The sequence below is a fragment of the Astyanax mexicanus genome, chromosome 1, assembly GCF_023375975.1.
Source record: "Astyanax mexicanus isolate ESR-SI-001 chromosome 1, AstMex3_surface, whole genome shotgun sequence".
NCBI classification, from domain to species: domain Eukaryota; kingdom Metazoa; phylum Chordata; class Actinopteri; order Characiformes; family Acestrorhamphidae; genus Astyanax; species Astyanax mexicanus.
Window position 1 is genome coordinate 101,414,548 of NC_064408.1, and position 26,844 is coordinate 101,441,391.

The window sequence follows — 26,844 nt, forward strand, 5'->3', positions numbered from 1 at the left end:
AGCTTCCGTTCCCGAACCGAAAACAAGGCGAGCACAGGCCAATCACGGCCAGAGACTAGGAGATATCTGATTTAGAATTAATGCTCTGCTCTGTGATCAGTGTAGATCAGTGACCTGGAGTCACAATACTGATGAACCACAATTGCATTTTAACAAGCATTATTAAAAAATCCCCAGAAGATAAGACCATAAGTACTTGAGATCCAAGTTTAGCAGTACCAGTTTCATTTGGTCAGAGCAGATCTCAAAAAACCTGTTAACATCTGGTCATTTCATCAGTCTTGAGAATTAGAATAGAACATAAAAGTATGAGTGTAAACTCACCCAAAATGTGCCCAAATTTGATCAATCCCATTGAAACAATTTCAGCAAAAGGTCTGAGACACATTCTAAAAATTACTTTTAAAACATGCACTGTGGTGCAGTCTATTTTTAGAATTAATGAGTCTGACAATGTATGAATGAGCAAATAAAGACTACGTCTGCTGTTCTAAAAACCCCTATGTTTGCAGTTGCTCTTGTATCAGCACCATTAGCAGCACCATGGATGCTTAGGTAACCAGCAAAATATGTTATAGCCAGACAAAGGTGGCACCTACCAGATATCTCTGTTTTTAGAATGAATATATGTGGTTTGGCAAAAATGGTAGCAGAAGCTCTTTGATTTATTATAATGTTTTGCCCTTTCTCTACTAAGGAACACTACTACTACTTAAGAAAATCTTAAGGACTTTTGCTTTTAGGTAAGAAAGTGTGAATGCATGTGGTTAAAGTGACTAGTATGTGGTTATACTGTATCTTATGAGGATACAATCAACATGAAGTGACCAAGTATAAACGAGGTCATAGTCACAGGTAGGTTTAGGTTAAAATAAACTTTTGAACTTTTAATAGAAGTCAGTGCAAAAAAATTTAAATTGATGAAAAGTAGAGACTCTAGATTTGTACTGCTACTATACGTCTAATATATCCAGTATAGTGTAGTAAAAGCTCATTTTACATACACAGCAATCCTCTGTGATATCTGTATCAGGATAACTCAACAGGCTTTACATTGTGCAGGACTGGTCTACACTGTAGATCTGTGACTCCAGTGATAGGGACTGTTGTGGAGGGAGACTCCCAGGAGGCGGAGGGTGGAAAAATGTGGTGCAAGAGTGGATGGCCCCCCTGCCCTCTGCTGCACTCCTCGACTGACCCACTTCTCCACCACAGCTGGGCCAGGGGAAGGGGATTACCTCAAATCACTGCTCATTTACCAGAGGAGAGAAAAAGAGAGAGAGAGAAAGGGTAAAGATAGGGAGATATGGGAAAAAGGTAGGGGGAGGGAGAGAGAGAGAGAGAAAGTGAGAGAGAGAGGTAGGGTGTATGGGGAAGAAAAAGAGAGAGCTTGTATGTGAGAGAGCGAGAAGGGGAGAGATGGGGAAAAGGCAGGGCAGAAGGCAGATGGAGAGAGAAGGTGAGAGGGGTGAAAGGTAGAGAGAGAAAAAGAGAGAGAGAGTTTTTGGAAGACTTGCTCTGACATGCTCTGTGCTCAGAAAGAAGTTTTCTTTGCTCTGACATGATCTGAAGGGGTGTTCACCCTTCATAGTGGGGAAGAGAGAGAGAGAGAAAAAGAGAGAGAGTGTGTGTGTGTGTGTGTGTGTGTGTGTGTTCTCAGATCAGCCCTGTCTGGGTGAAGTCGTGAAGTCTAGTCTATGTTCATAAATGGCACCATTGTCTAGAAGGAAAACTCCCCAAAAAGCCTCAAGATCTGCTCACGTTACTGCACTCGCTGAGAATCACATCAGCATAGCTTTTTGGGATTGCACACAGCATGGCTCGAGACTGCATTTTAAACAGATAGCCACTACATACACAAACACCGGCCATAGCAGCAGCACCAGTGCAGTGTATGGAGCCCTATGTAGGGCCTTTTTCCACTGCAGCCTCCGTTTCTCGTGGCCGAGTCCTGCTCCAGATGAGCTTTCCTGCTCGGGAGGTTAGAGAGTTCGTTTCACTGAACTGCACACTCATGTTATTTTCTGCAAAGTCCGGCCTGGCCAGAGAAAATCAGGGCGAGGAGCAGCAGCAGCGGGCCGGCTGGACCGGAGGTGTCACTCCAGTGCGTTTATTTTTTTTCCTTTTTTTTAAGAGTGGCCTTGTTATCCTGGAGCTGGAGCTTAAAGCCACGGCCTCATAAAGACACATCAAGAGCCGGACACACAGCACACAACAGCAGGCCAGCAGAGTGGGTCAGAAAGAGAGAGAGAGAGAGAGAGAGAGAGAGAGAGAGAGAGAGAGAGAGAGCAAAATATGTAAAAAAACAAAACAAAAAAGAAAAAGTGAGATAGAGAGTGAGAGAGAGAATAGGGAAAACAGAAAAGAGAAAGAGAGTAAAAGAAAAAAAAAGTCGAAGAATGAGCAGGAAAAAAAGGTTAGGTCAGAGAGAGAGAGAGTAAAAGAGAATGAGAGCGGGAAAAAATAGGTAAGAATTGTTAAAGAAAATAAGTTCAAAGTAAATGGGGGAGAAAAGACTGAATATCTAAAGAGATGGAGACTTCAGTAAATAAGAAAAAGAAAGGAAGAATGGAAAAAAAGACAGTTAAGAAAAAGAGAGCAAAAGAATAAGGAAGAGAAAGAAAGGAAGAATGGGAAAAGAAAAAAGGGACGTAAGGCACAGAGTGAAAGAAAGAGGGAATGGGAAAGGAAGGGGAGGGAGAGAGAGAAAAAGAATAAGCAAAAGGAAAGTAAGGACAAGATATAAAACATATTATTTGTAACAGAAATAGAGAAAGTGAGAGAGAGAGAGAATGAGAGAAAAGACAAAAAGAAAAGAGAGAAATGAGAGAGAGAGAGAGAGAGAGAGAGAGAGAAATGAGAGAGTGAGAGAAAGGAGGGAGAGAAAGGAGGGGGAAGGATAAGGAAAGAAAAAAGAGTTCTGGAATGTTCCACTGTGTAATGTTCTAAAATGTTTGGTGCCAGCAGGCGAGAAGCGTTGAGCGCTTTCAAACAGAAAGCCCTTTCCTTTCCCTCAAACGCTCTGCAAAAGACCTGTGTGTGCCAACAGACTGAGTAAAGAGTGAGACAAAACAAACACACACACACAGCAGCGTGGAAGGACGTGGGTGAGACACAACGTTGCCCTTTTCCTCAGCTCTCTCTCTCTCTCTTTCTCTCCCTCTCTCTGTCTGTGCCTCTCCGTGATGCACACAAAAATGCACTGTTCCACAGCTGGGTGACTCACAGCAATGGAATCAGGGCTCTGCTATGATCATCTGTGCAGCGCAGGGGCTTTCCTCCACAGCAGGAAAGGGAACAGAGCGTACGCAAAAATCCCAAAAATATAGGCGCCATAAAAGAGCAAAAAAGCAAAAAAAGGGGAGGAAAGAAAGTAAGAGAAAATGTCTGAGAGAAGCAGTGGGGCAAAGAAAAGAGCTGAAGCACGGAGGCAGACAGAACATGCCTCCATGAGCGTTTGCAGTGAACCTGGCTGAAAGAACGAACACCATCCAGTCCCGTAGCTCCTGCTCATTGCCATTCCTCCCTCAGGGCTGGAGGAGGCGTCGACTTCCAGCAGCAAAAAAAGAAGGAACGCTGGGCTGGATCCTACCTCTGCTCCAGCTGAGAGGAGCGGCTAAAGCTCTGCTGCTAATACAACCGTCGCTTTTCTGTTAAAGAGCAATGCCACTGAATTGAAATATAACAACCTAAAAACACACACTACTTAATCATAAGATCTTTTAACTATTTCTGTGGCCAGGACAGACATATTTCAATAGTTTATGGCAGTTGTTGTCTAAACTAGCGAAAAATATAGCTGGCAGCTATTATATATTGGAGGTAAGTAATGTTAGCCAACATGCTAATCACAATGCTGTGCTGGGCTTTGTTTTTCTAGCAAGAGACTTTAAAGCAAAACAACATTGTTTTAGTCAAAAATCTTTTCTTAATCTAAAACCTCCCTCTGACAATAACTGGTTGCTTATTATCACCTCATTTATTCTGAGATCCGCAATGGCAACTGGTCCTATTCACCATAAAGCTTGTTCCAAGACCTCCCCCCGATCGTGTCTGGTCATAATCACCAATTAGTTTGTTCCTGTTCTTTGACTCCTCCCCCTAACTGTAACTTATCCCAGTCCTCCCCCACTTATTCAGAGCCTTATTCCTTACTGTGATTTTTCCTTTAATTATCTAGAGCAGTGGTTGTTAACCTGTAGGCTGCAGAGATACTGCAAGACCATTTTTTTTCTATTTTGCAAAGTAAAAAATCCAATATAAAGATAGACAGACATTAAGTACAGTCACACGACAGGTAGAAAATATAGCAAAATACAGTGTTCTATTTGACAAATAAAATATTCCTGAGAAAGTGTTTCAGTGAGTTAAGTGAGCTGAACGTTGCGTGATCAGGTTAAGAAACCCTGATCTAGAGACCTTACCTTGACTGTGATTTGTTTTGTTCAAAATCCCCCAGCTGCTTATGAAAGCAATAGTTTGGCAAAAAACATATTAAAATTTTCCCCTTACCTGTATTGAAGCTGATCAGATAAGACATATTCACTATTCATTTAGTTTTACAGTTGATAATAATGAAGCATGTAATAAAGGCATGTAACCCAACAATTAGCATTTGATTTCTGACTATGTATCTGTACAAAAGTATGAATGTTATACAGCATTGAAGGTTTAACTACACAACAAACATCAGCACTACTGTGAGTATTTATTGAACACATGGCAAATGTGCTAAATGTGTATGCAATGCCTTAATGTCTGATTTTATATAACAGTATGTCATCCAGAGTCTGAAACTGCTAAAGTCACAAGAATTGTACAGTTCTAACTGCTGGACAGATATTATAAGGAAAAAAGTATTGAGACACCTGCTCATGCATTGCTTCTTCTGAAATTATTGTTAAAAAGTGTTTATTCTGCGCTTGTTGGAGTAAAATAATATCACAATATTTCATGGTACTTTCGCGATAACAATACTCTTGGTCATATGACAAAACACTGAAATATAAACAATTATTTAAAGAATACACTACTGCAACAAAATGAAAATTAAATTTTACTATTGCATACGATATGATATGGCATACCCTAGGGGTGTGCCATATCGTATCGAACGCAATAATATCGCCAACATTTTTTAATATCGTTAACGATATTTCACTCTGAAATATCATGCCATAACATCACCATCACATCAGGGTACTACTTTTTTGCTGTTTTAAGCAAAAGAAAAATTTACACATTTCTCATTTCCTATTAAATATCTACTAGAGACAGATTATATCTGTCCAGTATAATTTATTTTACTTTAATCCTGGATATATGGAGATATTTGGAGTGCATTATTATTATTAGTATCATGACATTCGGCATCATTGACATCTGTTACAAATCTGCTAAAGTTTTTGTATTTTTTTGTCATATCGCCAAGAGTATCGTTATCGCGATAATACCATGAAATAGCGTGATATTATTTTAGGGCCATATTGCCCACCCTTAGCATTCCCGAGGTACCTGAGGTAACAGAAGTCAATGGTCCAGAATGTCATGATACTAATAATGCACTCAAAATATTTTTATATATCCAGTATTAAAGTAAAAAAAAACGATACAGGACAGATATAATCTGTCTCTAGTAGAAGTATAATAGGAAATGAGAACAGTGTGAATTCTTTTGCTAAAATCAGCAAAAAAGTAGTACCCTGAGGTGATAATTAAGGCTGGGTGATATTTCAGAGTATAATATCGTTCATAATATATAAAAATGTTGCCAATATTGTTGTGTACGATACAATACGGCACGCTCCTAGTCCGGATCATTCCAGAGGGCTTTATACACCTATCTAGACCACCTGGCATTAAGCAGGGTTTATCTGTACCAGCAAATGCTTCTCTACAGAGAAAAAGAAAAAGACAAGAATCTAAGCTTTCATTTACTTGCAAACTGCATTAACCTCATAGCTCCAGTACAAAGCTGAGAAAAAAAATCAAAGCTTGGCTGATCAACTACATTTGCTGTAAGGGGTAAACTATGTATATTTGACTTTTCACTGAACTATCTCTTTAAGACCTGTTTCATCCCAGGCCAAATTTGTGCCATCTATCATGAGCAGGCTGTGTGTGTGTGTACGTCCGGCCTACACATCAAAGGCAGGCACGCTCCTCTCTCTCTCCTCAAGGCTGTGGCCACATCTGGCATGGATGTGAGGCTATTGTGGCTGTTTTTTGGAGTCCAAAAATGGCTGCTCTCCACACACAGATAACCTGGAGAGAGGCAGAGCGGCGGCCAGGCACGATCTGTTAACAGCTGTGCGGCTCCACATGGCCACATTCTTTCAGTCGCTCACCAGATCCTCAGCGTCTGACGGCTTTACTCTCTCCGTCTGACAGTCAGGTTTAAGAGCAGCTTTTCACCACAGTGCTTGAGGGGGTAAGGTGGGTGATATAAGGCACTGGAGGGTTGCAGTAATGGACCACTGAAGAGAAAGAGAGCGAAAGCACGCGAGAGAGAGAGTGAGAACGAGAAGCAGGGGCATAGAGAGCAGAAGAGCGAGGGATGGGGGAAGGACTCTGCCACATCAGCAGGAAATATATTTGTGCAGCCTAAAGACAGACAGCGAGGAGTGAGGAATGGAGGAGAAGAAAGCTTCTCTTAGTTTTCTCAGTCTGTTAAAGTCATTTAACCCTCTGGGGGACAAAAAAATTAAATCAAAATGATAAGAAAAGGGGCTAAAGTTACACTGAAAGCAAAGAGCCACGTATTACATTCATCACTATTGTGTGAGGCTGGATCTGTCTGTCTTTATGAGCGTCTTTACATTTTACAAGCATATTGGTTATGCTCATTCATAAACGAATAAAACACAACAGCAGTCTTTAGAGAAAATTGATTATTGTCTGACAACAAAAAATAAATAACTGTTCATGTAATGAGTGTTCTATATAGAACATTACAAACTTATAATAACCTTATTACAGGTATTACAGGCATTACAGGTATATGTAATTATTATAAACATTTAACGTGAGTTAGATGCTGTTGACAACGTCAGATAGACATAAAATACTCCAATGTCATCTAGTTGTTAATGTCCCAAGCCAATTTTAGCTTTATGTTAACTACTTTAGCCTATGTTAGCTAAATGCTAACCATAGATCTACCAAATAGTATATGTCATGCAAACATTAGCTAGATGTTATCTACTCTGAATGCTCAAGTCGATGTAACTAGATGTTATATATTCTACCTGTTCTAGTCAATTTCAGGTAGATGCAGGCAAATCTAGCCAATGTTACCTAGATATTAACTTCTTTAGCTAATGTAACTATATGGTAAATGCTGTAGCCAGTTTTAGATGTTAACTATTATTACTGCTCTAGCCAACTTAGATGAAAACTAGTATTCAAACAGCTTTAACCAGGTTAATATAAGCTCTAGTGAATATTAGATGTTACGCCAACATTAGATAGTCTGCTTTAGCCAATGTTAGTTGTTTACTAGTCTACCTGCTCTAGCTAATGTTAGCTGTCACCTAGTCTAACTGCTTTGGCCAAGAGTTAGAAAGAGTTTTCTTCTCAATTCCATGTAAGTCAGACATAATCTGTTTTTATCATCACTAGGGTCAGTTTGTAAACAGTAACATACCTACTACCACAGATGATACTGACCCAGAAATTGAAATTTCATATGCACACTTGTATATAAAAGAACTATCACTTTAGTTGAAAGTGTTTGTCAACATATTGTATTTAACACAATTATTTTCATATTGTTGGAAAGGTGCTGTTTTAATTATGTCATAACGTATGTAACACTATGAAATTTGGGAAATTTAACCAGTAAAATCTGCATCACAAGTACCGTAGGCTCTCAGACAGTTTGGAAAAAGTCTGTGTGACCACACATCTGGAGAAGACCAGATATTTAGACTCAGCATTTAAATGCCCAGTTAATCAAATAATATTAATGGAATACACATTAGGTTTATTGATTACAAAAATGCATAAATAACTGGTTGCGGCCCTAATTAACAGAATTTACTAAACAATAACTCAGGGAATATTACAACACTGGGTCCTATTGCTCTGACTTCACACCCAGTCCGGCAGGAGAAATTATGGTGCGTAATTATTGCTCTGAAAAGCTGAGGAGGAACAACCTCTCCTCCTAGCACTGCCTGCCAGTCCTCAGACCACCCATCATGAGCTCAAGGCTAAAGGTCCAGAGGTGGTACAGCAGCACCCAGGGAGTTAGAAAGCAGCTGGTAGACGCCTGTGGGTGTCCTAACCCTGCTTGAGCCGATGCCAACAGCGCTGCCAGGCTCCGTTACTCAAGCCTCCTTGCCCAGCAGAAGAGAGACAAAGTTTAAGTTGCCAGGCTGTGGAGATGTAATGACAGAAAAATGACAATCGCCATTTATTGCATCAAACCCAGAACCACAGGCACAGGCGATTAGGTAACGTAGGCACAGACATTCCTGCCTGCTGAAAGCATTCAAGCACCACACACACACACACTCCATGCCAGCCTCAACACGGCTAAGATAAATGTTTAAAATAGGAGATAATGGAACTCGGATCTAGCAGACTGCTCTAACCAAGGCCTGGGAAAAAAGTTTATCGACAACTTTCTGCAGAAACGGCAAGTTAGCGCTGAAATAACAATAACAACAGCAAGAGACGTTGCTTATCCGATAGCAGGCGGGACACCTGGCTAACAGCGTACGCAAGAACACCCGAATATTAAACAGAACATGTGTGCTCAAACGACCACTCCGCTAATGATTAACACCCCTCTGGAAACATGCTAAGCACAGAGTTTTTTTAAAGCTGTAAGCATCCCCTTCTCTCTAGTTTTTTCCACTCAACCTGCCCTCACCAGTCCCTCCCATAAAACCCAAATGACCCTATGCCACAGGCTCCAGTATTCTCATTGGGCAAATTGAATTAGGTAATAGTTGCAGCATCACTTTGCTGTGCAAACAGAGGCAGGAGCCCTCAGAGAGACAAGGCTAACGGCATGTGGCACACTCCTCTGCCTGTCAGTCGGTCAAGGTTTATTTGTTGACAGTAATAATGCAATTCTCTTAAGGCACCACTTTGGAGGTGGGATGAGGTGGTTATCTAAAGACTTAATGAAGTCTAGTGCAAACTTTGGAGGTGCTTCCGAAAACGCTCTGCTGTTCCAACTCTAATTTATGGGTCCAAATCATTAGATTTATTTTGATAGTATTACATAAAATAAAAATCATACTGAGACCACAGAAAGCCACAGTGGATCAGATGTGACTTGATATTTAGCCAAAAAAAGACAGTCAACAAAGAAACGCAGTTGCTAAGTTACCTCAGATAACTTTACTATTCTAGCTTTGTACAGCTGTGATAGTTAATCTCAAAAACAGCCAGTTTGTGAAGAGGTTGTAAATAGGGATGCATTGATATCAGGAGCATTATGTAATGGTGTAGTTGTTAATTTAAAGTACTGCAATGCGACAGCTAATTTTATATTGTTTATGTGAGTCACATTATATAAACATTTTTATTTGTACTTTTCCTGACAAGCATGTTTGAAAAAAAAGAAAAAAAAAAGAAAAAGAAATTATGCTTACACAAAAAATAGAGATTAGTTTTGCTCTATGGATGCATGTTAATTTCTCCAGCACCATCACGTGACATCAGGACTACATCAGCTAATCAGATGATTCTTTTGGGGAACAAATAGGAATTGAATAAAGCAAGGGGGACTGCCTGTGGACTTCGTGTTTAATGTAAGAACTCTATGACATCGAGGTGGTTTAGCGGGCTCTGGGGAGTCTTAGTGGTACTGTGGGGGAAGAAACAAGCCCATCGGAGCTCAACAGCTTATCACAGAGTACTTCATGAATTATGGTTTGCTGAGCTGCTGGTGTTTAGACAGTTGTGTTCTCTCTCTATCGGACGAAATACCTATACAAGTATTGGTATTGATGCATCCCAAGTTGTTAAATGAGTAAACTAATACTAATAAAAAGTGTGAATAGTAATGGCAAATGCTTTACATCTGTTCATTCATGCATAGAATAGAATTTAAAATAAACTTAAACCCAGTGTTTATCTGTCTTCCAAACAGAATTCTATACGGTATATTTCTGATACGCAGCTCTAAACTAGGGAAACGGCTAGAAAAAGCACTTAACCCTAAACTTACACACTTCCTGTCAGCTAACAGCTAACCTTTTCTTGTGGCTCGTATTATTTCATGTCCTATATATATATATATTCTTACAGTTGCTGACTCACCCTTAATACAGTTTTAGCTCTGACATGCTATACCTTGGAAGAGTGCTGGGCGGCTAAATCATATGACTGGTGAAATCATATGCATAACAAGTATTATTCAGTGTCACTTAAGCCACAGGAATAACGATCTGACCAAACATGTGAACAAAACCACAATACAACAACCATCTGACTCATAACATTCTAAAAATATTCCATTACTTTAATACAGACAATTCCAAAAAATACTCTAAATGCATGTAATAGTGAGCTTCTCCAACATGATAAAACGGCCTTGGAAAATCTAGAAATGAGATAGAAACGTTTTTACTGAAAACAGACCTTGAATGCACTGTAGAGTTCCATCCTCCCTCCGAATGGTGAACGTTTCTCCAGGATTCACCTGGACCACGATCACCTGTAAACAGAAGCATGATTAGTTACCTCTACCTCCTCTAGGGAACATTCAGGAAAAGAGCAGTCTGGGGCATAAGTTCACCTGTTGCGAGGCGTCTCCATTAATCATGTGGTGCATCACGGGAACCTCGCCGTTCAGCAGTGGCGGAAGCTCCAGCATCTGGTCCGTCATCATCATGGTGACGTACATTCATGGAGCCTTTCCCTGCACAGCCACTGTGGATAGGAAAAACACACAATTCGTTTAAACACATTTACAGTAGGGGTGGGAATCGATTACTATCTCACGATTCGATTCGATTCCGATTTTGGGGGCCACGATTCGATTCAAAATCGATTTTTGATTCAAAACGATTTGAATTATAAATATTTCTGCTTCTGGCTTATGAATCGTATTGAAAAAAAACCCTCCATAATATACACTGGTCCTGGAGCAAGTAATGTGTTACAAAAACAATAAAATGTGCAGGAATGTGGGTCCTCAGTGACAGAGGAATCACTGGGATATCACAATGACGTTAATGAACAATAAATACATAAATAAATAACACTGCTTTATTACCAGGCTACTAGCGGTGGTGTGTAGGTGACGCTGCTGGGCTGATGTGATGATAGCAGTGGAGCGCTAAAGTTCAGGAGCAGCTGCTGATTAACTAGTTAATTTAAGGTGGTTGTATTTCTTCAGAAAGGGGGCAGGAGGTGGAGAAATTAATTCATATTGTCCATTCCTTAATTCCTCTGTGATGAGGAGCTGAAATTAGCTCTGATTAGCTTATTGTTATTTTTCCGTTCCGCCTTAAATGCTGCAGCCCGCTGCCACCTGTAGCGTTATTTAAGGTGGAACTGGAAAGTTAGCTAGTTAGCTAGCTAACAGTTACTGAAACTAACTACTAGCGATCTTTTTTATGCTTGTTATGAAGCATTCTGCCATAAAACATTGAAACTACACGTTAATCTAAGGTAATATAGTGCTTGTTCTGCCATCTTACCGGTGATTCTCAAACACCTACGCTCTGTGTGTGTCTGGAAGATCTCCAAAGGGACAAGCGCTATCACCAGGGTTGCCAGGTCCAACAAAAATACCCAGCCCAAAATCAGTCTAAAACCCGCCCCTCAGAATCGATTTTGGGACATTTTAAATCGATTCTGAATCGTAGTAAATGAGAATCAAGATTCTTATGTGAATCGATTTTTTGGCACACCTCTAATTTACAGCACATTGAACTGGACTGCTGTTATAATGCCACTTAGCAACCATACAAATCAGCCACGAATGGCTCATTAAAAAGATCAGAGGATACAACAGAGCTCTGCCCAACTGTGCATGTACACCCACCCACACACGTCTTTGTAGGACGTTACCATCAGGATCTGAGAGCCGGCTGCAGTCTTAATGATTGATGTCACCAGCATTTATGTGATGATGTAATCTGTATAGGAATGAAGTAATCGGTATATAAATGAAGTTATGAGATGACTCATTCGTTGCCACAGCTGGTAGATCAGGCAGTCAGGATAAGAAGAGAGATGGGGAAGCCTCCAGTGCCACAAGCTGCTAGAAATTGGCCTGTGCCAGAACTGTTTGCCTTGATGGAGTTTTGATGAGCAGACAGAGGAGAAAGGACCAGAGGAAGGCACATATACTCCAAGCTAATTATACAGAATGAGATAATTAATTAAAAAAATATATATATAGTGAAACTTTCCCAGTAATGCTTGCTAATGTATATTCAAATTGGGCACTAAAGTTCAGCTTAACCCAAATGAACTCTCTAACTGATTCATAAATAGCATCTTTGGCTGCATAACCCTATCTTTTAGAAGAGATTATACATTAATTAGTTTATACAGTTGGCTCTGCAGACATGTTACAGGATGTTCAACATGCTAGAGGGGAAGCCAAGCCGAACAATCATGCTATTTGTGCATTACTGAGACCAAATAACTATTCATGTGGGTTTAATCTGATTTTATCAGCGATAATAGATAAGTAAAAAAACAGTAATAATTTTTGGACTCATATTGGACTTAACTAGGGATGTCCTGATTTTATCCAGTGCTACATACCCAACTGTTCTCTCTGCTCATTTGTTAAATGACTTTCTAAGACAGAACTGAAATTTCAAAAAAAACTTCAGCTTATCTTACAGAGAACACTTAAAAGAAAGTTGTTAGTTAATATGTCAAAAAAGTATGATTTAAACTACTGTACTGTAAAATATTTTTGTTTATGTGCCTGATTGCCCCACAGCGAATCAGCTTTTTAATAAAAAATACTGTGACCTACACTCATATTTTACATTAAGCTAAAAATCAGATTTAAGTCTACTTCAGCCTGGTAGTATGAACAAAGCTATGTTAGTAAAGTAGAATCCACTTAGCAAAAAATCATACATATTTCTAGTCATGACAACATGTGGATTCAGGATTTCAAATTATTTCAGACAATCTACTGTATTAACAAAAACTTTAGCCATGCTGAAATCTTTAATTCTGCCAGTGTTGCAGATTCTGCCCCATGCTTTTTTGAGCTTGCAGAGAGGCACACGTGAGGCTCATCTGCTTTGCACTGGGGCCAAGCATGCATACTGATGAGTTCACTAAAAAAAAGGGTTCAAGTTCAGGCATCAGATTGATTTCTCTTCTTTTTCCCAGCAGAGAAAATATTTTTTCTCCACCTGTGCCAGTGGATCCCTATCACAGTCAACACACCAAGAAAAAACAATAAGTACTTAAAAAAAAAACATGAACCTAAAATCGCCCGACACTGAGTACAAGGTACGAGGTCAGAGAAAAGTCACAAAAGGTGCCACAGGTGAATTTGTTGGCTCATCATCTTTGTCCACTATAAAGCAATAAGTCTAGGTCTTCGGCCTAAACACTTGACACATAAGGGCCTTGTTGTGAGTAGTGGAGGGTGATATTTAACTTTCAGGAACATTTGTAGGGCAATAAACACCTCTATAGCAACGTGTCTCTGCTGCAAGGCCATCGTGCACCGTGTACAATGTAGTCACAACAGACCCACTTAAAGAGCCTCAAATTTTCAAGTGTTTCATCTAGACATGAGAGTTTTTTCTCACCCATTCCAGGCATGCCCGATTCCTTGACTACAGGCATGATAGTGCAGCCTGTAATTACCAGCATCTAAAATCATTAACACAGCAATTTAACGCACCAAGCCCCCAGGGTTCAGAAACCAACACTCACTCACTCTCTAACTCTCTCTCTCTCTCCCCCTCCCACCCTCCCTCCCTCTCCCTCTCTCTCTCTGTCTGTCTTTTATGTTTTCTTCATTCTCGCCATTCCTTAGGCAGAGTGGTGCCTCCACCTTTGTTAGTCTGGGGGGTAGAGTTCGGAGTTTACTCCAACACCCCACCTGCCCCCCATACCCACCCAAGGGAAATGATTCAAGGGCCCATTCAACACTGGATGGAGGGGGGACCTCCTACCTTCAAAGGTCATGTTGTTATTACTGCATTATAGTGGCGTACTTTGCTACACAACCATGGACTCCCATTTTAAGGGTATTCCCCCAATTACGCCCCCCAACTTTGTCCACCTCCCCCGCAAAACAGTCCATCTGCTTCGCATCCTGTGTTGCGCAGGACCAAAACAAACGCAGCCGAAACAAACGTTTCCTACGCAATGGAATCTACAGCAGGCCTAGTGATACGGACTCAGTGCAGATTACAGGGAACGTAAATCACCCGCGATCCACACAGGCCTTTTCCCATCCAGTTACTACAGATAGTGGTGGCTTGAACGTGGCTTTTTGTAGACACGTACACAACATGCATAGAATCGGCAAAACGTGTTGTGTGATCTCTGTCAGGGCTTTTTTACCCTTGTCCTAAATAAATGAGTCCACTTCCAGAACAGGTTCTGGGTTTGTTTTTGGGGGAGGGGCTTATTATTGCTGGTTTGTTTTCACACACACATCTCTTCCTGTACTGTGGATTAAAATTACATGCATTTTTGTGTGTAGATTTGAAAAAAAAACTTAGTGTGTTTGATTCCTTATACTATTATGCTTGGATGAAAACACTAACAGAGGGAGGAACATCTTTTTAGGATGCATGAAATTGCACCAGCAGCCATTCTAGTGAGAGAAGAATTGTACCAATGCAGGTCAGTGCCAGAGGAGTGGTATCATCATGCTGTCAATACTCGCAACTTAATCCACAAAGCTGATTTTTTTTTCTCAACTCTTAGTCCAGTCTTAAGACAGTGGTTTATAAGGATATACTAATGAAAAGCGAAGTAATGCACATTACAAAGCAGGGACATCACAAAATGAACCAATCACACAACCCCACATGTGGTACAGGGAGTGGATAGCTTCCACACCTGGAGTGGGCTGCACCAGAATCCAACTCGAAGTGAACCCCAGACCACCAATTTCAGGAGTTTGAAAGTTCCCATGCTTGAAAACAGCTTTTACACACAATGTTTTAAACTTGCAGAGCAAGAACTCTCAGGTCTAGAAAATAAGGCTAGTGTAAAAATGTTCTCAGAAATTCCAGGGTTTTACATAACGTATCAACACAAGTAGAAAAACATTCCCTAATGTGTTCATGACATGCACGCAAGAATAAAATCGAGAATCTTCCATTGCACACAGTGGCACCTTACACCAAACATCTGTTGAAACTCTGACATCATGTTGAGGATAACATTATGCAATTTAATGAATTTATGAGGGATGAAAAACTGCTGCTGCTGCAACAGAGTAGTTGCAAGAGCGTCTAGTTGCCTGCCACCCAGCCCTGCTCCTCTAGAAAGACAGATTTCTTTCAAATCTGCTTTCACGTCTGGCACTTTTACAGCCCAGATGGGGAGTCGGTCTGGCGCAGGCCCTATAATCCAGCTAATGATATGTAATAACACAGAGGAAACTGGGGGAAACCAAAAAAATCATCCCTTTTTCCTCTCCTCCTCTCCTCTCTCTCTCTTTTCCCTCCCCCATTCCCTCTATCTTCTCTCTCCCTCCACCTTTTAGTCACCCCTTGGCTACATAGAAAAACTTTTCTCCTAACAACTGGAGCTAAACAAGCAGATACACACAGACATATACACATACACAGACACGCACACCTCCTCCGGTGTCTCAAGTAAATCACCACACTCAGCCCTTCATACGAGACAGACAGAATAAGGAGGAAAGAGTGTGTGTGTGGCATGTCCTATTTCTCGATTGTTTTTTTTCCGGCGTAACTCCATCTCACCTCCGAACATTCACCATTTCCAACAGCCTCCAGCTCTCCTCATGAGTCATGTCTGCGACTCCAATCAACATTTACAGCGAGATGAAATCACGTCTTTAAAAATATCCCTGAAAATATCCCCTCCTCCTCCTCATTCCAGCCGTCACCTCTCCTGCCGCGAGTCTGGGGCCTGATAAGACCTCGGACTGGCCCGGGACAGACGGTAAGCTGAGGACACGTCACTGGAATGTTGTTGAAACGTTGAGCAAATGTTAACACTTGGCCAGGACTAGAGTTAGACAAAGTACTGCAACTCAGCAAAAAAGCCATTACTCTATACTGAAATGCCAAAAGTCATGGCATAGCATGTGTATCTGAACTGATTACGCAGTGTTTTTCACTTTGAAAAAAACTATGTCTGTATAAGTTGTGAGGTGTTAACTTTAAGTGAGGCTGGTCAGCTAGCATGCTGATGATGGTGAAGTGAAGTGATACACAGGGGCCTGATAGCGGATGCAATACCCAAAGTTGAATTTAACAATTTTATCAGATGTACACTGGAAATACATCGAAGAAGGCATTACCAACCACAATGGGCAGTGCAGCAGGTGGTAATAATCATGCCGGGCAGTGTCTGGCTACAACTGTTCATGCAAACAGACTTTGGCACAAATTATGTTTATATTTAAACGCATCTCATGGCATCTCAAATCATCATTTTATTGATACTAATCATGGTTAAATGATTCCTGTCTATGAAGCATTTTGGAGTTTTTATATGTGAAAATCATTAGTAAATGCATTTATAATCAACATAATACTGACAGTCTCTACAAGCTGCTTGACGACACTTTTATGCATGGCCTAAGAGCCCTAGGAAGGAAGACTTCCTAGAATCCCAGTATAGCCTAACACCCCACAAGCCATACAAGGAAAGTGCACATAAGGGCTGTAAATGCAGCCCACACATGCCTTACTAACACTGCCTCACAGGAAGTTTAGCTTTTTGAGACGTGTGTACAGAAAAGCCAGTATACAAAGGGTATCATCACTGACAAACTGTCTATGTGAATGTGTATTAGGGAGGGCAGGCAGAGTTTACATTGCCATACATTCATCACATCACTCTACACACAAACACACATTGCTATCGGCCTCTTTGGTCCAGGAGGAACATCTGGGCTCATCCTAAAGCCACGTTATAATGTAAGGGTTTAAATAATGACCCAGCTGAGCTAGGGCTCAGTACAGGCCCTCCCAGCTAGGCCCTCCCTGACACAGTGCTCCTGCAATATCCCTCCCAGCTGAGCTCAAAAGCAGGGAAGATATTTTTTTATCCATTTTGGCTAGTCCAAGGAATAGCAGCAACAGATAGAATTTCAAGGAAAATTATTAAGGCTACATTCACCCAGCAGGTAAAAGTGACCCAAATCTGCTCTTTTGCATGATAAGTGATACAGAGGTGTTATCAGTATGGCAGAGTGAACGGCAAAAACACACTCAATCTGTGAAATCTGATACATCTGATACTTGGCAATGCCGAAACACTTAAGAGTCTTAACACTCTTAGTAGAATTCATTCAAGCTTTATAATCAATCTAACTCAAATGGAAAAAGGACAACAGCAGTGAGTGAGGGTTTTCAGTGGCAAACAAGCTCATTCACGCATAGTAAACAAAGAGTGTAGTTAAAGTGAAGTTTCTGACTGAGTGTACTCTCTCTCTGACTAAACATAACCAGGAATCTGATTCATCTCTGAAAGGAGACCACATCACACCCACCCAGTTTAAAATGATTCTTCTGCATGTTCAGTGCAATCACCCATTCTCACCAGAGAGGGCCCTAAATCAAAAAACTTATGGACATCAGCTTTAAAGACATTTGAAAAAAAAATGCCCGGACACAGCCACCGACATATGTGTCAGTAGTGTTAAAGGAAAAAAATAAAATAGCCCATGTGTAAAGAGGACATAATGCAAAGAAGTAAGTAAAATAATTTTTATTTAAAGCACACTCAAATGCATTCTCAGTGACCAGGCCACCTGTCAGCCACATGAAATCCCTAATGGCTTCTGTGATGCTTGAGAAGATGAAACTGAAACCTCATGTGAAGCTCTGCTTTTTCACAAATGCAAATCAGTTCACCTGCTGTGTGAACGTAGCCTTAAATGTTAATCAACACAACAAGTAGAGCTGGACTATACAGCCATTTACAAACTCACAAAATATTTCTTCTTTTAGACTGATACAATATGATTCCAACATCAATATGAAGAATATAAAAGAAGCAGAAAAACAGGCATGGACACCCACAACAAATGTCTGTACTTGTAGACTTGAAAATTATTTAGCCAATTCATGTAAGGCACCTGTAATGACCAGCAAACAGTAAATACTGTTTAATATTAAATGTAGTGAAAATGTGTTTAAAATCACACCATAGTTATTAAAGCATTTTTATCATGATATACAACAATACTTAGCATTTCTTTACATGATTTAAATATGTGTATTTTAGGTGTATGTGATGTAACATTCTACAAGCTGAACTTCAGAAAGATAATTTAGGATTTATTTAGGGATTTTTTTTAGTGAGGTCAGAATGGTGGATAATCACCACCTGACCTCATCCCCAACATTATTAGAAGCTAGGACACAATTCTTTCTCATGACCCAGACCTCATTCGCATGCCCATTAAAGTAAACAGATACTAAGAGGAGTTTGTATATCTGCATGTATTCTATTACCCACACCCATCCGTACTCAAAACCTGAGCCACTTTGTCATGCACTGTAAACTCACACTTTTGCCCAGCAGCAGTGGCACAGTGTGAGTGTGTGTGAGAGAGCCTAAACACAGGACAATACTGAAGAAGAAGAGGAGGAGGAAAAAAGGATTCCCAGAATGGAGCTTTAGCATTGCGTAACCAACACCCCCAAAACCGAAACATGATACTGTCTTGAAGACGAGGAGCCGAGAGCATCTAAACCAGGTCAAGCTGTTCCTGTGACTGAATTATTCTCTCCTATCAAAACACACAGGAGTGGATCGGGATTACCCCACAAAAAATCAATCACACACACACACACACACACATAGGCACGGCAAGGAGTTTACAGAGAGGAGTGAGGGGACCCAGCAGGTGGAGTTTGGGAGAGTGGGGGACCCCACTGATGACATCACTTTACAGTTCTGACTGAGAAAGCTCAAAACAAATACTCCTATGTTGATTTTATCATTAACCCTTAATAGTGGAGAATCATTACTCAGTTATTAAGCTCATCACTGGAAGGAATACAAATGACTCATTCAGAAAAAAAGCACACAAAAGCTGTTTTTGTAGCTAATTAGAGAGTAACATGTTAGTAACTACATGAATCATGCTTCTGTTTTTTTATATATTGTTGCTTTTGGACAAAATCCCTGAATGTGCAAAATTATAGAATGATTTACAATGAAATATGTCTTAACTTACATATTTTTGTTACATTTATATTTAACTTATACTGGCCCATACATCTGACTAACTGTTTATGGATCATGAATCCTTGATAAAAAAAAAAACTGCCAAATTCAAATTAAGATAAAAAAGGGAAAAATAGGATGTATGTTTTATGCACAGCAGTTATGATATTACACTACATCAAAAACTACAAAATTTCTTTTTTCCAATTGAGTATCATAATTAGGGTTATCACAATTTACTTTTTGGCATACTGTCCTGCTATCACACTCAGTAACAGGAAGGATTCAGGAAAAACAAATCTATGTTAAGACTTATTTTACTTTTTTTTTCTTCCAATAACTAAGATTTTCAGGTTGCGAGGTGACTTGGAAATTACTGTCACACAGACAATCTGGTAGTGTAAGAGCAACAACTTTCCAACTGAGCTAGAAATATATGAACAGATGAATCAGGCCTGATATTAAGTGAAAGGTACTCTGATTTTCAAATCTGTCATTTTTTTTTATCCTAGAAGCTTAGATTTGTTTTCACTAATCAGATCATTTTTACACAATTGTGCCTCTTTTCTAAAACTAAAACAGCCATAAATAACAACACAAGACCAACAAAACTAACAAGGCTGGAATTCTGTCCATTCCCACAAAGTCCACACAACGATTCTTACTCCTAATTAACTACACAGACTGCAGCTCTCCACAGAGAGGGCAAAAACACCTCACCATGCAACACATCTACAGGCAATGCAAAGGAGCTCACAGTGCAACCCCCTTCCAGCTCCTCCCCTCACTCTCCTTAAAAGGTCAACAGGTCAAATTCCTTATCCTCATCCAGGCCTCAGCTACATTTTACACCCCAGTAAACTGGCTTTGCATGGGTGGATGTGTGTACCCAAGGAGAGTTCTTCCCCAGGGGTGGATACAGTGGTATTTTTTTTTGGGCAAAAGAACCGTAGTGACAATTTTTGGCTAATAAACTCACCATTCAATATACAATACTTCCTTTATAATATCTTAATGCTTAAGCCATAATTTATAAAATGAACTATTATTATTTAATTATGATGTACTCTGTGTTCGTTTAATAAACTAAGATCTAAACATTTATTTTGATTAACCGTCAGGGACTCCTTTTAATTAGCAAATGTTAATTTTATAAGCATTATAATAGAGATAAATAAAAAATATTGCTAATATCAATTAAAAATATAGCTAAACCAAAAACTGATTTTACATAAAGTAATATGTGTCAGTATCACAGGATCACAGTTTAAGTAATATCTCTCAGATGTTTAAAAAATATATATAGAATAATGTATGATATTGTGCTGGCGTTTTAACATTACACTCACAAAGATCATGAGCTTATTTTTCATTCTTAGAGCACAATGATCTTATTTTTATTTGTAAGCATATGTAAATTTCAACTTAGTTATATTTACAATTAGAAGTCAAGGATCCAATATGACACTAATCATGCACTATGTATTATCCAAGACGTGAAACTAATTAATAATATTATATAGGGTAAACTCTATGTTATGTGACACCTGTACCTATGCTGCTGTTAACATGCTAACACATGTTAAAAAACTAAACTAAAAAAAGAGCAAGACATCATTCAATCAAACAAGTCTGTCTCAAAGCAGCTGGAAATAACACAATACAGAAGGTACAGAAGCACTGGCAACAGGCTGCCAGCATTAACTATCGAATATGTCGTCATTCTGACTTCATTTATTGTGATTGAAGGTGCAAGTGGTAGATTTCAGGCTCTGTTCAAGCTTTTTACTTGTCACAGGATATCAAATGATAACCTATTCTGACACATTAAATGATCCCACTGTTAGATTTATAAATGCTCTATTAATGAAAGAATCTAATTTTGTTCAAATTTTCACAACACATCTGTTGTGCAACTTTAGCCATGGAGACGTGCAAATTGCTTGAAAATCCTCTAATACTGCATCCAAGTAGAAAATAAAGCCTGTCTCCTTTTCCTGGCACAGAAAAGTGGTTGTTTACCAAGTGAAATTACTTTTTTTTGTTCACAACCGCAGCTTGTCTGATTGATGGAGCACCAGTCTCGTTTACTTGTTTACTTAGCTATTATGCTCCGTGTTGAATGGAACATCGACCTTAATCTGACTCCACTGTACCAGTTTTTGTGTTTATGCAAAGGTTTTTCCACTCACTAGGCCAGTTATTAATGGTATATTACGCAAGTGAAACTGTATTAGGTTATCGTACAGCGCTACATTTATCTGTTAAGCAACTGTAACTTCAATACTAGCAGATTCATTTATGGCATTCTCTGAAAAGGCTCATTAAGAGGTGGGAAGTGAGCCGTCTGCTCAGGTCACTTTCAGAACTTTTAGAGCCAATCCGAGGGGGCTCTGTCTGACCGCCTGAAGAGCTCATAGGCAGTTCATGCTCCAACGGCGCCGTTTTACAGGCACATAATTAGGATGTGTTTACTGAATCCTGTTAATTAGGTCTTAACCTTGTTAATGACCGTTCTCATTAACATCACCGTTGCAGCGATACAGCAACGTGCAAACCTTCAAACGCTCAAGCTCCCACAATCCCTCCTTCTCTTTTCAGTGGAAGGCAAGGATGACATTAATTTAGATAAAGCCCCCCATTCCAGTCAGGTCAAAATCCATAAGCCCTCCCCAAATTCTCTCCAAATGTACCATCAGGTTTTCATAAGATAAAGTCTGCTAAAGCCACAAAAGTGTGCCTTCGGGGCAACTGGCATTTGCAGTAACTTGGCACGAACCGCCCCGCAATATCAACAGAGGCAACAATGGCAGCTCAACAGACGCTTAAAATCTCGCTCAGGAATTGATGGAGACAGATAGGGGGCAACACCTGACCTTCCCTTGCCATTAGCAAAAAAATGGCTCTGCATTTCTATAGTCGCTGTGTGCAGATAACATCAGAGCTTTTCAATGAGGAATCTCCGAGGGGAGACTTTAGCCTCAGGGGGGAGTGGAGAAGGGAGGGGACCGCAGCAACCCAGGTGCAAAACATACGACATCCCAGGACTGGGAAACTCACAGCTATTCAGACTACAGGAACAACACAAAGCCTGACCACCAGCAGCTGAGGTGAAGGTCTCAGGATAGCCTCTATTTCATGACTCCCAGAGTTCCGCAAGGGCATGTGGCTACAGGAATTTTAAACTTTGGAATTGAGTGTACTGGAATGCAATCAGGCCCACTAGCTCATACTGTTTCATCAAATTCTAAATAATCCTTTTTTTTCAACATGCCTATGTTCACATTACCTGGCTAAATTGCACAGACCAAATCCAATCTTTTTAATTGAGATTTGAAACTTTCGCATGTGGTCCTAGATTGGACATGTATCCAATATGTGGGGATGCAACATGAATGTTAAAGGTCAGGTCTGCATTTCAGGGTCAGATTAATTAGTTTACATTACAGACAATTGCAGGTCATCTTCATTGAGTATCTTTAGAGTGGTAATGACAGGACCCATGGGTTGTGATAGTTATTACCAAAATATATTGACTATATTTGTTTACTATCCAGTACATGTTATATTTCAGGCATCAGCAAGTGTAAACAAAGCACGCCATTAGCAAGCCTTCAATAGCTGTAACTGAGCTAAAAAATACCCAATGATAAGCTGAATTAAAGCGTGTATGGAACTATTCCCACCTTGTTTTCTGAGTATGCTTTTTTAGGCTGTGATCTGTCTTGACAGAGGTCCAATATCACAACAGTAGCTATATGATTAGCATTGGGTGATATTATAGTAGACAGGATTCAAGGCTTGTCCTGCTGCTATGAGCTCCACCAAACACAAACATTAAAAAAAATCAGGCAGGGGTGTCTAGCTCTGCAATGCTGAAGGTCATTAGCCTAACACTGCTTGGCGAATTCCCTACGAAAAAAATAAAACGAACTCCACAGTTAGTTACCACCTCTTGTATGTATGTTTGCATAAGGAAATCACTAAACTCCAACCCTCCAGGACCGGAACTAAACATCCCTGCAATAAAGCGTTCTCCTTATCTGCATGCGGTCGCTGGGTTAAACGCATTGAATTTGAAAAAACTTCTACCACAAGTGAAATCTTTAGTTAAAAATAGCACACCGAGGTAAACCCCAGTGAGGCTGGCGTGTTATTATCAAGATTTGGACACCAGAGGCAGAGAACGGCACAGCAGAGGAATGCCACAGGCTTCACATTCTTTCAGTGGTCGGGACAGGAGCCTGGGGGCTGAAGCTGAGGCTGAGCTTGGGGTAGAGGAGCGTGCAGTGGGAGGGGGGTGACCTACGCGCAGACGGCAGTGTATGGCTTCTCAGCAGTTGAGTACAGTAACAAAGTAAATTACAATAATTAGTTACTGCACTTAAGTTTTTTTTTTATATGAGTACTTTATTGAACTATTTCCCAGTTGTGCGATGTTTTATTTTAACTTCACTACATTTTTTATATTACAAGTCTGATATTTCCCTTTAACTCCTCTACTTTGTGCAAAATGCAAAAAAGGCAAAGGTGTTTCTTTCGAGTTACGTGTTCAAAAAAATTTAACAAACCAAACAAAAGAAGCACAAAGTGAGCACACAGATTAATGAACAGAGAGCACTTTGTTTTGAATGTGTTTTGACCCACAGCTACCTGTGCAAGCATAGAGTTCAATCAGTGCATCAGCATGAACGTTCAAGAGTGCCTATGCAAATATAAATTAGCGAATATATGGAATTGATCTTGTAACTAAGATGTACTAAAAATCTTACAACAAAATCTGATGATTTTAATTGTTTTTTTATCAACATGTGTTTTTAACAAATGAAGCTTGCTTGTCTTTGTGTTTTGTGCTTAAGACATTGTTATTAATCATCAGTGTCTGACTGATTAATGACGTTTCACATTAAATGAGCTGATTAAGCAAGAGTATTGTTCAAAAATTAAAAACAGGAGCAATAATTCAACCGTTATAACCATAATAAATCCGTTAATACAATACAACAGTTTTCAAGGCAAATACTTTAACATTTTGTGGCATTCAAGTGGCAGTCTAAAAAGAGGACTTCTACTTTACTGGAGTAACTAATGCCTTAGGTATTTATCTCTACTCTAACTCCAAGTACAAGACTATTTCTAGATGAGTGACAAAAGTAAGACACAGACAGAGTAAAGGACAGTGGGAGAGAAAGAGTAGAAGAGGGAGAGAGGATAATAGACAGATAAAGTGGAAAAGAGATAGAGAGTCTAAGAGACAGAGACACAGAGAGAGGGAGAGAAAGACAGAGAGAGTTTATGAGAGGGAGAAGAATAAGAGAGACTGAAAGGAAAAGAAATAAGAGAATCTAAAAGACAGAAAATAAGAGAGTAAGAAAGACAGTAAGAGAGAGTAAAAGAGATAGAGAGGGAAAGAGAAAATAAGAGACAGAGTAAGAGAGATTGACAGATAGAAAGGGAGAAAGAGAGAGAGTAAAAAGAGAGACAAGGAAGAGAGATAAAGAGAGTGAGAGAAAATGAGAGACAGAGAGAGAGTAAGAGAGATTGACAGACAGAGAGAGATTGATAGACTAGCAGTGTCTTACTTAGCAGAGTGTTGAGGTAGCCAGCCAAGTCTATCAACCCCCCCCCCCCTACCCACTCCCCTCACCCCACCCCTTCAAATCAGATCACAACATACAGTTATCTTAAAACATGGAGAATACAGCAGTATGGATGTTAGCAGCAGTATGGATGTTAGCTCCTCTGCAAGAGCCACGACACAAACCCAGCGGAAAAAAGCGCTGCTTTCTTTCTACACCTCAGCACAGTTGGCTTTGGTATGCCGTGTGACGTAGTGTGTTTGGGATCAGATTTCCTCTGGTTGGTTAACGCTAGGTTAGCTAACGCTGAAATGTTACTTAAAAAGCGTTACAAAACACTCCACCGCGGACTGTTTACCTCACTTTTACCTATCGCTCGTCCACGATAACCCCTTAGGAAACGTGTGCGCCCGGGGTCAGACACTGGTGGTCCACGTCAGTGACTAAAAGTCTGGTTAAATCGACAGATATCGACACGTCTGCCTCCCAGCATCACCACCCAGCAGCATAAGCCACGGCGAGCTTGGCTTTAGATTTAGCGCTTGGCCAGAGTTTCTTCTTGAGCTTCGCTTGAGTTTGCTGGCATGACTTCACCGCTATCTGCCGACCAGCTGCTGAGATTTGACGTGTCACTTCCCCTCCTTAACCATGGCTAGCACTAACATTCCACTTTTCTACATAGTCTTCATTATTGTAACGCCATGAACTAAAGTAAAGGCTTCTTTACAGCTAGCTCCTACACTAGATACACTTCTATTGCTCAACCAACCAAACCAAAAAGAACGTTTTTAACTAACAGCTAACTAGGTTATTCAGAGACAAACTCTTAAAAATATATAGATAGAGGAGGTTTAATCTATTTTAAGATAATTCCTGAGAGAAGACCATACATATTAGCCAGGTTAAAAGTTATCTTAGCTAACCTACCTAGCTAACTAACCAACTAACTATTTTCTCAACGGGAAGTAAGGATGCTATTTCGGAAAACCAAAACTACCTTGAGTGATGGGGCCTTCTGAGAGGACCACAAACGCATATTTTCAGCGACTTAAGATTGTGTTTAACATTTAAAACGTCTATTTTTAGTTAATAAATGCTTACTTATCACTGCAGTCGGTCCCAAAACCCAACTCGAACGTTAATTTTTAAACTGAGCTGCAGTTTAAAATTGGTCCTAACTGACAAAAACTCTAAAACTGAGTAAAAGTAAGCGCTGGAAAAGCTGCACGAAATGAAATACAAGCTGACAAAAAAGTCTTGTGTATGAAAAACAAGGAAATAAGACTTTATTCGGTCGTCAAGTAGTTTAAGTTTCGTTTCTCCTCCATTCAATTCAATCCGAGCTTCCTTTTTCCATCAGCTCAGGCAGCAGCAGCAGCCGGCGTCTGCTCGCCGCCGAGATCCTCCTGCAGCTTTTCTATACTACCTAACCTGGGTTAACTCTCTAAGTTGGCCAGATGTTCTTCACATCTCTAAACCTCAGGTAAAAACAATACCTCGCTTCCCCTCTGTGCTCAAAAACACAAGTTTCACTCACCGTGGTATTCTGGGAACCCTGCTAATCCACGTTTTAAGTCCTCCGTGCCTGAATTTTAAAAACTCGCCATCCCGGAGCTGCTACGTCCACAGTGAAGCGGAATGTGGGATTCCGCCATGTCAATTATGTGGCAGAGCATAGGGGGGGGGGGGGGGGGGGGGGGGGCTGGACTTTACCGTAAGTCATAAAATAGCTGCACTTCAAGGACGGAATGTCTCTAAGTACCGTAAAACATAGAGTATATGCTCAAAATTTTGCAAAAATTGTGAATTTTAGTTAAAGTATGATTCAGCACAATAAAAAATTAATATGTATATAGAGTACAGAGGCAAATAACTACTTCACAACTGTACTTAAGTACTAAAATGCTGTATCTGTAAA

General features: G+C 40.1%; 1 protein-coding gene across 1 annotated transcript in view; it reads right to left on the reverse strand.

Moving 5' to 3' along the window:
* Positions 1–26,595, reverse strand: part of fndc3bb (fibronectin type III domain containing 3Bb) — a 94,980-nt gene extending 68,385 nt beyond the window's left edge. Inside the window, exons 1-3 of the mRNA XM_022681185.2 lie at positions 26,464–26,595; positions 10,757–10,890; positions 10,600–10,675 (exon numbers count right to left, since the gene is read on the reverse strand). Of these exons, the coding sequence (XP_022536906.2) occupies positions 10,600–10,675; positions 10,757–10,864 (184 nt within the window). The 5' untranslated portion in view covers positions 10,865–10,890; positions 26,464–26,595. The remainder of the gene's footprint in view (positions 1–10,599; positions 10,676–10,756; positions 10,891–26,463) is intronic.
* Between the last annotated feature and the right edge of the window lie 249 nt (positions 26,596–26,844).